General features: G+C 37.4%; 2 protein-coding genes across 3 annotated transcripts in view; one reads left to right on the top strand and one right to left on the bottom strand.

Moving 5' to 3' along the window:
• Positions 1-14,661, bottom strand: part of LOC128859921 (uncharacterized) — a 55,623-nt gene that overhangs the window by 33,092 nt on the left and 7,870 nt on the right. The gene's annotated exons all lie outside the window — the stretch shown is intronic.
• On the top strand, positions 3,630-12,912 carry LOC128859922 (uncharacterized). Its single transcript, XM_054097074.1, has 2 exons — positions 3,630-4,785; positions 11,496-12,912. Exons 1-2 carry the CDS (start codon positions 4,750-4,752, stop codon positions 12,570-12,572), a joined length of 1,113 nt encoding a protein of 370 aa, XP_053953049.1. The 5' UTR covers positions 3,630-4,749; the 3' UTR covers positions 12,573-12,912.

Raw genomic sequence — 14,661 nt, 5'->3', positions numbered from 1 at the left:
ATTTTTGAAAACAAAAATGGCTCAATAGCGCTCGCCATTCACCGTAACCACAGCTCTTTCGTCATTTCGAAATAAATAAGGACCGCCAGTGCTCTATGAAGTTCGCGAACAGATTTATTTTGTTTTAAGTAAATTTCCACATTTTGAAAGAGTTATTCTGGCGTTAAAAGATTCATGGCGACTTGCCAAATCTTACTGAACAGAATTATAAACACAGTTTTTTATTTTCAGCTGTCAAGCCATAGGTATCGATATCGATAGTTCTCCTGCAGATAAAAAAACACCCGATACATATACCATATATATATGTATATACATATACTTTTATTTAAGTGTATGGCTTGCTGCTTGAAATATTATTATTAGGATATGAAAACTTCACACAGTTTGTAAAAGCTGGGAAAATGGAAACAGATTCGTAATTCTTAATTTATATTTTCTTTTTATGGCATTTAAATTGCATTCTTTTTGATACATACTCATATTTATGTTATCTATTAGGCAAATTCCTTGCAGATTTTATTCTCACTACTGTTTACATATTCACATCTAAAGTAATCTAAAATTGGAGCTTAAAAATATGTAAAATTATAACTAAAATCTAGGTATTTGATTTGCTACTGAGTTGCATAGAGGTAAACATTTCTTAATATTCTCAATACGTCTTTATATCGAATCATTTGTCAAACCTGACTTCTCACAAACAACAAAATTATAAAGCAAATTTCAGACATAAAGAATTACTCCGAGAATAAGTGGAAACAAGGAAGATTAGCCGAGTATAAGTGGAAGCAAGGAGAATTCAAATAGCCAAAGGAACTTAAAAGAGTGTTCACCGTGAAATATACAACAACAGTGCGACTATTAAATCATAAATGCATCAATTGACGATGCCTGTTCGGTGAAATGAATGACTAAATTGGCATCGCATACAAAAGAGAGAAAATAAAAAAACGCTATCAATAGAACATGTAATCGCACCACCAAAGCTTTCCCACAAACACCACCAACATAATGCGAACAATTGGGGACAAAAAGCGATATTTCTGCACTTTTGTGCATTCACTTTGTTTTTTCGAATGACACAAAAACAAATAGAGAATGAAATATTAAGGTAATGGTGAAGCCTTCAAGAATTTACAAGAGTAACATTGCGCTCTCAACTCTCGTACTTAATTCTACTACTACCTTTGCACTCATGAAATTGTGCATGAAAATCGCCTCATTCGCTTTTGCACTTGACGTGTTCGGTATTTTCATTTTGTTCTTGGATGTTGCACAGTGGTTTTGAAGCTATTATTCAGTAATTAAAAATACTGCAGTTATCCTTTATTTGCAAACATCTTAAGTGGTAACACCATCCTAGGATCTTATGTACATAATATTGTTTTTTGTTAAGTAATAATTGGACGGGTCTTAAAAACGATATTCATTGGACCCTATGAATAGCGTAAAAAGTTATTTAAACTTGGTTTTCTCCAAAGCTCCTTTTGTCAACCTCAAACACTATCGATTTGGAATTTTGCAGGTAGCCTAACAAAATCGTTTCACTTAGAAGTACGTAACCGTAAGATTAGTGAATTTAACCATTATTTTTTATTAAAAAATATGCGTTCACCTTTTTTGATCAAGCCAATTTTTTTTATCAAAATACATTCTACGACATTTTATTTAAAAACAAACCCCCTTTGTACACCCACAGGCAATAATATGCATATGATAATAAATGTTTGTTTTTTGTTACAGGTCCTACACTTTGCACGATTTTCGGCGCTCGTGAATGAGTTAAAAAAACGATTCTCCAACAAAATATTTAATACTCGCATTAACAAAAAAAATAAATTCATACAATTTAAACAATAATAAATATAAAGGTTCATATGGTATTTTCGCCTTTAATACAATTCTGCTTTTTAACTATCAGTACGAGGAAATTTAATGCATATTTAAAAATGTAACTCTAATTATTTCTATGCTCCCATATTATGTATGTCATATATCATACAAGTTAGATAATTTTCATTGATGCAAAAAACAATATTCTAAAATTTATTTGTATAAAAGAGAAAAAGGAAAAAAATACTCCTGAGTGCCACATATTTAATAAAAAGTTAACCACAAATATGGCCAGTACCGCCGTAGCCGAGTGAGTTTGTAGCTAAAGAACGTACAGCACAAAGTGGAGAAGAGTGTCGAATAAACTAATAATAAAATGTCTCCCATTATAATTGTATTTGTAACTATAAGTAGAAAAAAATTTATTTATCTTAAATGTTGATTAGAAAAAAGAAAAATATTAATATTTACATGATTTTAATACAGCTTTACTGTACACATAGCAAGATGCAGTAGTAGATACATATATATGAATAATAAATGCTGAATGTACTTTTTCACTACTTGTATTTTTAATTGCAATGTCTCTTTTTATTAGCTGAAGCTCCCTTAAAACCGAGCGTTTAGATAGCAATTATATAGCAATATAGCATACATGCTCATATTTAGCGTAAACACCGCTTTTAAATAGTGTTGCGTGTATGCTATGTATATACAAAATTAAAAAAAAAATAGTGAATACGAAGGTTAAAAGTTCATATCAAACAAACATTCGTTATTCTATTCTACTAGTATAGCTTTATGTACTAAGTACTATTTGAAGAGTTAAAAGAAACAAACGAATTTTTGCACAATTTTTTCATATTCTGTTAGGCTTCATTTCCTGAGTTCCTGGCATTTATCCTCTGGTTACCTGTTTTTCGTTAGGCCTTTTTTATACTCAACCTATCCGAAAACATGCGGGCAGTGAAAAATAAAATAGTATATTATCTCTACTTTATTTTAAATTTGAAACTTAATGCTCCTGTATTTTATTCTAAATAAGCCTACTGTGCACCAATATGTATGTATGTACTTTTTTTGTTCTGTTTGCAATGCTACTGCCGTGTCTGGGGCTGCATGGCTACGACTGCCGTGTAAGCAAAGGTGTTTGCATGCCTTGATGTCTCGAAATGTGTCTGTGTATTATTTCGTTGTATGGAAGGCAAACAAACGTAAACGAAGAGCCGACCACCCTACCACTCTGCGACCGACGTCCCAGCTGTTGGTTGAACATTTTGTATTCGTTAGCTCTAGCATTAGAAGCACATCTTGTGCACTTGTATGTGTGTATTAGTGCATTTTTGTGCTTTGCGGTTTCTACGAGCATGTTGGCTTGTCGACTACTACTACTCGTACTTTGTCCACCTCTACTGGTGGTTGTTGTTGGAGTGGCTGAATATTAATACCCATTGCTATATGCCACTATGCCATAGCCGGCTATACATATTAATCTAACACATACATATTGTGGCTGTTATGTCTGTTATAGCATATACCAATGCTTGTTGTTTGTATGTATGTGTTGTTGCCTAGCACTGTGTAATATTATTGTTGTTCTACTTATCGTATATATGTTTTTATATTTGTACATATGTATATATGAACGTCAATACTCGTGCTTTAGTTGCGATTGCCATATGGCTGATATAGACATCAGTAAGTATTTACGTCTGCACTCGCTTATAGCTGATGTTGTGTGCTAGCATTTATATGTGTTGGCCGTTGTTGGTTTTTCTCATACAAATATTGTACGGGTTTTATTTCATATGACCAAACAACACACAGAACCAACACCAGTGTCACTAGTCGCTTCGCGTTACTCAGCAGTTAAGCATTACAGCGAGGCAAAGCGCAAAAGTACAGCGAACTAGAATAGACCTGTCGAAGGGGCGAAACAAGTGAGAAAAACAATATAAGAGTAAACAAAAAAACAACACCAATAACAAGAACAAATACGGACATAGCTAAAGAAATAAGTGGGAAGTTTGTAAACTACTAAGTAAAATAGTAAGAGCTTACTTCGTTCATCGTCATAGATAGCCGACCACAAAGCCTCAAGGCGAGCCGAGTAAGGTGTTTGGAACATCGTCCGCTAAAGTATCCGTTCGTCGGATGGAGCTGAATCGAGCAAGGTGTTGATCGCGAATTGGGGAGCATCAGAAATGAACTCGAACTACTCGCTACATATGCTTGCACAATTACTCTCTCATACATGCATATACATACTATATGTTCATATGGAAAGTTAATGTGGGAGGCGAAGAAAGAGCGGTCAAAGAGGGAGTCAAAGTCGAGTGAAGTGCTAGGGAAGCAAATGGTTAATCACCGTTGAAGCTGCAGCTGCTGCACAACACTTGCATGCATATGTGTGTGGAGAGCTCATTCGTTACCAAACGACAGACAAAAACAACAAATACTATAAACTCTACACTGTAGTCTTACCAATGTCTGTACTTCGTTGATTTGATAAAGTGCATAAAGAGCAGAAATGGGTGCAAAAATTTGAGACGAAACAAGCGGTGGGAAAGAAGAGTTGGAGATAAATAAGTACAATCGTACATGAAAAATAGTTGGCATAAAAGAACAGTTGTTTGATTCTTAAACGGAATTTTGATTGTTTTCAGAAAAAACCCTTGTTCGGCATTTAAAGTAAAAAAAATATATGATTTGAGTATTGTGGTAATTTCATGAAAATGTTGGAATAATTGAACTGTTTAAAAATATTTATGAAAAACTCGGCAGGCGGTATAATAATTGGAAATCTTGAATTTACCCAACCAACCCATTTTGTATTTTTCATTTGTAATCTAAACACAAACGCTATTAGCAAGTGAACTACTTTGGCGGACAGGAATAGTTAAATCGAGTATAATGGCCACTAAACCATTTAAACGCACCAACAAAGGGGTAAGTTTTATATATCAGTTCTCGACACTTTTTACGCATGTTCTTACCAACCCTACACAGCTAACACCATGCGGCCAGTAGTGTCCATCACAAGCCCACACTAACTGTTTCAACCATGGTCAACATTTTCATGCACACATTTGCGGTTTTATGCGATGTAACTGCATAGAATGTGGGCAGCGACTAGAAAGATGTGTTTGGTGCGATATTTTCTATATAGTCCACTTATCGTAAAAGCACTGAGTATCTCTGTTACATACAATCCAAACGAATTTATTTGCATGTATGCGTATACGATTTCTTTGTATGTGTGGGTTCTCTGTTCGTTCGCGTGCACCTTTATATTTATTTGACCACGTCAAACAAAGCATCGAGGGTTATTTTTATGTTTTATAAAGCAGCGAATGGAACCACAACAATAACAATGACATTTGGAGAACAAAACCTCCAAATAACACATACAAATACTATATATATACATATGTAAAAGTATTTACATAGATAGGTATACATATAGATACATACTTTTGTGAGCATTGGCAACAGCCAAACAGATTCGTTGCTATTGCGACTGCCAACTTTTAGTTTATGTCACCACTTGTGGCAATAACAGATACAATTTTACAGCATAAGCAATGATATACTTAATTCATAGAGGTAGGAAGTATAGGCTGGCCTTAATGCCATAGACTTTTGGAAATTATGCACTGAACTACGGCGTAGCACTTAAGGATCTGTTAAACAAAAGTTGATGGGCTCTGAAAAAATTCGAAACGAAATAGACAGCATACTTCGTGTTCGGGATTGAGACAATTTTGCGAAATCTTTGCGAAAAGGGAATATAAAAATATCTCAATGAAATTAATTCCAAACAGTTTCCGCCAAATCTTCAGTTCCTGGGCAATAGAATATTTGCTCGCATAATAGTCCGATTCGAAGATTTCCAATTTCCATTTCAACAATTGGTGTACCAGAACGGAATCGTTGGAAACACGGCTTTGCTATTGTATTCAACGCTATATTGAAACTTATAAAGAGCCGAATTTCTTTCGGCCGCCTGCTCTAACTTTCCACTTCACATCGAAATGGTACTAAAAAAATTATCGAATTTTCGCGTTTTACTTCACTTTTCATCAAACACAAAAATGTCCAAGACCTTATATCACCTTTAAATCGGTGCATAGTATGATCCAAATTGTGGTATACGGTTCACTAAAGATATTTTCCGGAAGAAATTCGTACGATTTCATCAATGTGCCGCCTCAGCTGGTCTCGAAGTATCACATCCTGTCTATAAAGAATTGCAAGACCTTGCTGATCGTTTACAGCTCTACAAGACCTATTAGGATTTTATTTGTCTAAAGTAGATACATAAATCAGTATTTCAGAGCACTGCATAAAAAGTCTAACAGGGTGAAATCTTAACAATCAGCAGAACAATTGACATAATCAAAACGGATGACAAAGTATCATGGAGAAATTCGATTTTTTTGAGGATTATATCATATGGCATAGCGCGCCATGCTAGTGAGATCGAAAAAACAAATTTTGAATGAACTCACTACTCCAAAACTCACCCCCAACTATCACCCTCTACAGACACAAAGATTTCTCGACAGTCACGATTATTTTGCTTTTCACAGAGCCGCAGAAAGGAAAATTTTCCTTGATAAAAAATATACTTTTCGACTTCCAAGACCAACTGATCGTTTACCGTCAATTGATAATTGGTCAATAATTTCCGATGTTCATGCAAAGATGCGCACTTTCAGCCACGGCATTCACACTCTGATTGGCGGAGTGCGGGATTCATTGTACTCAAATGTACTGTTTTGTGGCAAACAGAAACACTTTAAAAATAAGTTCAAAATATTCCCAATGTTGTTGATTCGTACAGAAATTTCGATCAGAAAAACGGTGACAAAAGCAATTAAAGATACGCTGATATTCCTTTTGAGCCTGAACAGGGAAACTCTTCAGGATCCAGCTGACATTGTTATCGGTGTTAATGCTGGTTCCTAAATAAACGAAGTCTTTTACAACCTCGAAATTATAACTGTCTACAGTGACATGGGTGCCGATACGCGAGTGCGCCGACTGTTTGTTTGAAGACAGGAGGTACTTCGTTTTGTCCTCGTTCACCACCACCAAACCCATTCGCTTTGCCTCTTTATCCAGTTTGGAGAAGGCAAAACTAACAGCGCGGTTGTTAAGGCCGATGATATCGATATCATCGGCATACGGCAACAATTGTACGGCTCGTGCGATGCTCATCAACATCAGATTAAAGAAGTCACACGACAGCGAGTCACCCTGTCTGAAACCTTGTTTGGTTTCAAACGGCTCGGAGAGGTCCTTCCCAATTCTGACGGCGCTGCTGGTGTTGAGCAACGTCATCTTACATAGCCGTATTAGTTTTGCGGAGATACCAAATTCAGACATAGCGGCATACAGGTAACTCCTTTCCGTGCTGTCGAATGCAGCTTTGAAGTCGACGAAAAGATGGTGTGTGTCGATTCTCCTTTCATGGGTATTTTCCAAGATTTGGCGTATTGAGAATATTTGGTCGATGGTAGGCTTTCCAGGTCTGAAGCCACACTGATAAGGTCCAATCAGTTGGTTGACGGTGGGCTTCAGCCTTTCACACAATACGCTCGCTAGAACCTTATAGGCGATATTTAGAAGACTAATCCCGCGGTAATTGGCACAAATTGCAGGATTGCCCTTCTTATGGATTGGGCAGAGCACACTTAAATTCCAATCGGCAGGCATGCTTTCATCCGACCATATTTTGCATAGGAGCTGATGCATGCATCTTACCAGCACCTCGCTGCCATATTTGAATAGCTCAGCCGGCAGTCCGTCGGCGCCCGCGGCTTTGTTGTTCTTTAGCCGTGATATTGCTATTCTCACCTCGTCATGGTCGGGTAACGGAACGACAATTCCGTCGTCAACGATTGGGGTATCGGGATATTCACATTCTCTGTGACATGCGCGTGACAGCTGTTTAACAGGTTTGAGAAGTGTTCCCTCCATAATTTAAGATTGCTCTGTACGTCAGTCACCAGATCGCCGTCTTTGTTCTTACAGGAAAACGCCCCGGTCTTAAAACCTTCTGTAAGCCGCCGACCTTTCTGGTAAAATTTTCGGGCGTTGTTCCTATTGGCCAGCATCTCAAGCTCCTCGCACTCACGTATTTCGGCCTCTCGTTTCTTCTGTCGGATAATACGTCTCTCTTCCTTTTTCAGCTCTCTGTAGCGATCCCACATGGCTCGCGATACGCCCGATCGCAGCGTGGCTCTATCGGCGGCATCCTTTCTTTCTGCGGCAGCATGAATCACAACATGATCGATCTGGTTTCGCGTTTTTCGATCAGGAGACAGCCAGGTAGCTTGGTGTATCTTTTTATGCTGGAATCTGGTGCTGCAGACTACCATGTTTCGGCCCGGCGAAGTCGATCAGCCTCTGTCCGTTACCGGATGTTTCGTTGTGCAGGCTGAATTTTCCGACTGTGGGACCAAAAATTCCCTCCTTGCCCACCTGGCGTTGAAGACGCCAAGCACGATTTTTATGTCGTGGCGGGGGCAGCGCTCATAGGAACGTTCCAAGCGCTCCAAGCGCTTTTTTCTTCCCAAAACTATTCTCTTTCTAGAAAAGATAAATGTGTTTTTATAGATTTCTCCGATTTTTACGAATTCCAGAACAAAGTTTTGTGCTGTGAGGAATTCTCAACAATCTTAACTTATGTCTTTCAATATTTGTAAGAAGATCAACTAAATTGGCAAATGCATTTTTAATTCGATAATTATCATGATTTCGAAAACAATTCGACACTGATCATCAATTACTCAGTGCTTACACCAGCAGGGCGTAACTTACACCAAGATTTATTTAAATATTGTTTTTTATATGAAATAATTTGTTCACGACTATATAAAAGAAGTTTTCAAGCAATGAAGTCATATGCGAAAATATAAAATATAATTATTTTCTCAATTAATTACGCAATCCAGAGTAACCTAAAGTTGTTTTCTATACAAATTTACTTTTACATAACACTTTCACCAAAAAACTTGAAGAAATTGAAAATTGAAGAAAAGAAATGTAACGGTTAGATGTTTTGGGTGAAGATTATTCTCTTCATTAAACGCTGATAAACGCATAAATATTTAATTTAATCAAACATGTTTTATATATATTTAATACCTGATTTAGAACTAACAAAGGGAAATTCAGAATTATTATGTTTCAGATTTAAAAAAATAAGTTTGTTGGATGGTGACGCAAAAGTTACTTTTGCATATTATGGCATCATGAGGGTAACACATATTTCCTCTATTAAATTACGGCGTTCATACCAAAGTTTGAAAGCTTACTTCATTACTGAAATACTTTATATATCCACCATTCCTTTACTCTACTAAAAGGAAGAAGCAAGCAAATTTATGAAATTTTTTTTAGCAAAATACAATACAATAAATACAAAGGAAAATATAATATAAGGCGATTTTTAGAGAAGTGGTATATGGAGATATAAGTGCAAATCATATGGCTGATTCACTTCAATAATGGCATAATCCAAAAAAAATGCAGGGCTCTTCTATTAACAGTATCTCATTAGATGAACATATGTCTTTACCTTTACTTACTATGTATATATAAATACATATACCCTATGATCAAAAAGTACCGGGAATGTGATGTTGACTGTTTTCTTCGATTGTCAAGGCGTAGAGCAAGAGAAGTACCTTCCATCAGGCCAGACAGTCAATAAAGAATATTATTTATCCGTTTTGAAGCGTTTGAGAAATGCTATACGTCACAAACGGCCGGAAATGTGTGCATACAATTCTTGGATTTTTCATTATGATAACGCGCCATCGCACCGAGCCCAAATTGTGCTGGATTATTTGACCAAACACCAAGTAAATACCATCGTGCAAGCACCGTATTCGCCTTATATGGCCCGTGCGACTTCTTTTTGTTTCCCAAGTTGGAGTTACTACTTCGTGGAAGGAGATTTCAGCCGATAGAGGAGATCAAAGAGAATGCGACGAAGGAGCTGAAAGCCATCCCTTCGTCGGCCTACCAGGGATGCATGGAGGACTGGGAGAAACGTTGGTCATATTTTGAAGGAGATAAAATAAATTTGCCTAAAATTTAACTCTGTTTTGTTTTATTTAAACATTCCCGGTACTTTCTGATCATAGGTACTATATATGCTTCCCTCCATATATATACATATTATATATGCATATATATAAACAAGGCGAATTGAGTAGTGGAGGGGGCGCCATTAAAAAATAAAGACTTTAATTTTCGCAATTTGGACAAGTCTGAAGACAGCTCCCTTCGCAATACAAAAAAACGAACAAAACAACCAAAAGTAGGAGAAATTGCATGTTTGTGAAAATTTATTGAATAGCTTGGTAATATTGTGATTTGTGAGATTAAAACTAAACAAACTAATGCAAACGAAGTACCACGTGTTAAATTGTTAAAGCACAAATGAATAAAAAGCCTCCAAATGCAGTTTTTGCGTTTTTTATGCGGAAGACGCCATGGCTAGAAATTATGTGTATGTGCGTATAATTTCTTGTATTTGGCTGTTTTCATTGCTTTCGCCTACTCTTCTTCTTCACAAACATGTAATTCTCCTTCCTTTTGTTTGTTTATTGCTGGACTTTTACGACACGGCGAATTCGGAAAGCGCAATCTTCTTCTCTATCATTCCTGCTATATATGTACATATATTCTCTATAAATATATACTTATATAAGTATATGCCGGGTGCGTACGGTATTTAAGGACAACTTGAGAGTGTAACTAATTAGCTTTTATTACGAACTTAAATTTAATGAAACTTCAGGAATTTTTTATACAACATTCACTTATTATGTATCTATAAAATATTCAATAAAATTTCCCGTAGCTGCAATAATCCTCTATCTAAGTCTGGAAACGATTGCATGCCCAAATCAAATGGCCCTTATTCATATTGACCATAACGGTATTAATTGTAGCCTTCAGAGAAGAAATCGTGTCATGTTACGTTCAACGGCGACCCCATATGTAGTAATTGTTTCGCGAAAACCGATTTATTTTCCTCAAAGAAATTAGAACGGTGTAAAAGCATGTCAACGATTGCCCAATATAATAAAAAAAGTATTAGGTTATCTTAACGCGATATATAATATAAAATCTAAGGTTTGTACTGTCATCCCTCTCTCGCACCTTTCAGCGCCCACAAGGCAGCATTATCGCCCACTTTAAGAAAGACTGATTTAGATCGCCTGACAAATCCTTTTGGATGGCGGTAAAACCCATTGGATGGATTCTAAGTCAAGTAATTGCCAATCAAACCGCGACTTTTAGTCATAAAATTGAATGCAAGTATCGATCAGTGAACTTTTCCATTGAAATTTTAACTTGTCATTGAGAACCTCAAGTGCGATTTTAATGGAGTGTTAGGTTATAATATCATGGCCAACATGTTTTTATCCCTTCTAAGCTCAAGCAATGCAGGATCTATCTTTCATCGCTAATGTCAATAAAAAGTCTCAATGTAAACATTGACTTTAAAATGTCCCCCATATCATGGTATGATTTACGTCTTCTTCATTTTGGTTTCATCTAACTACTTTTTAAATATTTTAGAAACAATAATAAACTGATTATTTTATTTATATGTACTTACTTATCACTTGCAGGTCAAACGGCGCAATGAGCGTAATATACTAACATTTTACGAGAAAATTGCCGTCATACATTACTACGATGAGACGAGTGTTTCCCGAAACCGTTTGGCGAAGCTATTCCACTGTTGCGCCACACAAATTCGACGCATCCTTGAACACAAAACCGAGCTGCTCCAGCAATTGGCCACACTCAGCGAATCTGATGCCACCAACTTTATCGAAGAGATGACACGCAAGCGACGCAAATTCGAAATGAGTGCCATTAGTTTTATTCTACATCAGTGGGTGGAGCGCTGTCGAGAGTTGCGCTTGCGCAAGAACATAACCAATCAAACGCTCAAGGATACAGCGCTCAAAATGGCAGCAATACTAAATTTGCCCAGCTTTCGGCCATCCTATCGATGGCTAGATCGTTTTCGCGGCAAATACAAGTACACGGATGAGGATTTGGGTACGTCAGATACAAATGCGACGGACGGTGAACTGGCAGTAGAAGATATTATCATAGAATTTAAAGATGCACTGCCAAATTTCATGCAAACAGAAATCTCTGCGATCACCTCACTTGATAAAGCAATGAATGCAGAAATAGAAAAAAGAAATGACGAGGTGCAAAGTGGAAGTCATGAAAATAGCATAGATTATGTGCTCAGTGATGAAGATGAGGTGGAAGAGGTGAAAAATGGTGCAGTCGAAGTTGATAATGAGATAGCTTTGGTAGTGAATGATTCCAAAGATTATAGTGGAAGTGCGTCAAACACTGATGTGAATACTCTTTGTGCGATAAACAGCGTTGCTCTGGAGGAGAACGTCGATCAAATCAAAATGAATGCGGGCACCACGGCTGTACTAGGCAGTATATTCCCACACATGGCTGTCATACACCAGTTTGCACTGCTCAACGCAGATGTGAAGGCACTGGAATTGATCTCACAGTTGGGTGTGCATATGCAAAAGCAAGCTGTCGAGGGAGCATATAAACAGCTGACGCTGGCGTCGACAAATGAAGAATCAGCTGCAGAAAATATGCAGACGGACGTGAGCAGTCTGTATGCAGCAGATCTTGACGATATTGTACTGATTGAATGAAGATTTAGCATTTAAGTAATAAATATGTATGTACACATATCTATACATATATACATACATACATATATGTGTGCATTGAGTGAAATTTTATATGTTCTAAAGAATGAGCTCAACAACTTGGCCTTTAAAAAACACAGCCTTAATATTATAGAATTAATTTAAAAAAAAGAACTAGAATTCACTTAAGTTTTCTAAATAAGGAAATAAATAAATATTTATCAATTTGTACTTATAATTGGCATATCGAAATACATGCAAATGCATATATTTTTAGCACGTAAGGATAAGAATTTAGACAAACATAGAATATGAAAATAAACCATACTTAGAAACAACTGAAATACATGGAGTATTGCTAATTGTGGAGTAAGTATTTTTGCGATTCGTTTACTGATTTTCTTGTTTTTGTAGGTGGTCCACGAATATAAAAAAAAATGTATATGAAAAATATGTACTTATTTTAGTGTGATTGAGGTGGGATCATCAACCCTTTTAGCGAATTACCTTCTACAACCTCAAAAAAAGCACTGCGACGTAGAATATATTTTTGACGTGATAACGTCTTATAAATTGATTTAGCCGGCTGTACGCACGAAAAAATGTGTCGTTATCTTGCTCAATCGTCGTTATCTTGCTCATGCGTCGTTACCTTGCTTGAACTGCAAGCGAGAGCGCGGAACGAATGACAAAGAGCACAATCGGCCCTCGCATTCGGCAACGTTCGACATCTGGCTACCTCCTACTTGAGTGAGCATATATATTAGGACGGGTCCATTTAAAAATCGCTCATTGCTCTGTGAAAATCGTATTCTAGGGATCAAAATAAGAAACTTTGCCGAAGGAACCATACCTCTAAAACGAATTCTGATGTCCCCCAATTTGGGTCGACTGACACATCCGCCATTTCCATCGCAGCTCAAAATGCAATCAGGTTAAAGGGGATTGACCTCTGGAGGCAATCTCTCAAAGGACATGGTAGCATTTTCGGGCAATTAACACCGTATTTTTCCAAACTTCGAACATATCTCTCAACCCGTAAACTAGAATTTGAGGGTCGTGCTAGGCAATCTTTATAAATAGGCAGGATTGGATCGAGCGGAAAATCTGCACCGCAGCTTGCCCCTCTGTCTTCAATGACGGTTCCAAGATGGAATCGGGAGTCGGAGCAGGGGTTTTCTCTAATTCAGCCAATTTATCTATCTCCTTCAAACTGCCGAACACTACTAGTGTTTTTCAAGCAGAAGTCTTTGCGTTCCTGCATGCATGCAAAATGCTTAGGGAACGTGGGAGCGAGAGAGATATTAACATTTTCTCTGGTATTCAAGCCGCGGTTAAGGCTCTGATGACGACATAGTGCAGAACGAAATTAGTAAACTCCTGTAAGGAGGAGATCAAATCCCTTGGGTGTGCAGCTTACATTTCTCTGATCTGCGTTCCAGGACATAGGAACATAGAGGGAAATGAAATTGTTAATGAGCTTGCCAGGAAGGGGACTGAATTGGCCTCAGAGACCTCCTACCCTGTTATCGGGATCCCCCTGACAGTTGTTCAAGGGGAACTGCACAAATTATTTCTCGGGAAAACGCAGAAAAGATGGAGCTCCATTTCCTCATGTGCTATTTCGAAAACCCTTTGGCCCCAATACGATATACGAAAGACTCAGAAAGTCCTTTGGACTCCTCGCCATTCAATTTCCAAACTCGTAGCTGTGTTTACCAGTCACTGGATGACATGGGCATTTCCTTACAAACATGTAAGCTACTTATCCTTGAAGAAATCGTAAGGAAAGCAAACGAAAGATGGCGCAATGAAGCCAGCATCAACTGTGGCCGACTCTTAGTGCTAAGTTCACAGAATATTTGCTAAGCCAAAATAAACACAGTCTTAGCACACTGATGTCAGTCATGACGGGACATTGCCTAATAGGTAGGCACGCCCAAAGAATGGGTGTGCAAGCACACGACTTCTGTAGAAGTTGTCTTGATGAGGAAGAGGAGGAGATAATCTTGCACCTTCTGTGCCATTGTCCTGCTCTATCCAGACGGAGATTTGCTATTCTAGGCAAACAATTTTTTAACGAATTGGAAGA

The sequence above is a fragment of the Anastrepha ludens genome, chromosome 4, assembly GCF_028408465.1.
Source record: "Anastrepha ludens isolate Willacy chromosome 4, idAnaLude1.1, whole genome shotgun sequence".
In the NCBI taxonomy this organism is placed as follows: domain Eukaryota; kingdom Metazoa; phylum Arthropoda; class Insecta; order Diptera; family Tephritidae; genus Anastrepha; species Anastrepha ludens.
The sequence above is the reverse complement of the archived record's forward strand: the minus strand, read 5'-3'. Positions and strand labels throughout refer to the sequence as shown.

Coding starts and splice junctions, on each gene's coding strand:
- LOC128859922 (XM_054097074.1), top strand. CDS start 4,750: ATGGCCACTAAACCATTTAAACGCACCAACAAAGGG. Junction 4,786..11,495: donor TTAAACGCACCAACAAAGGG/GTAAGTTTTATA, acceptor TATCACTTGCAG/GTCAAACGGCGCAATGAGCG.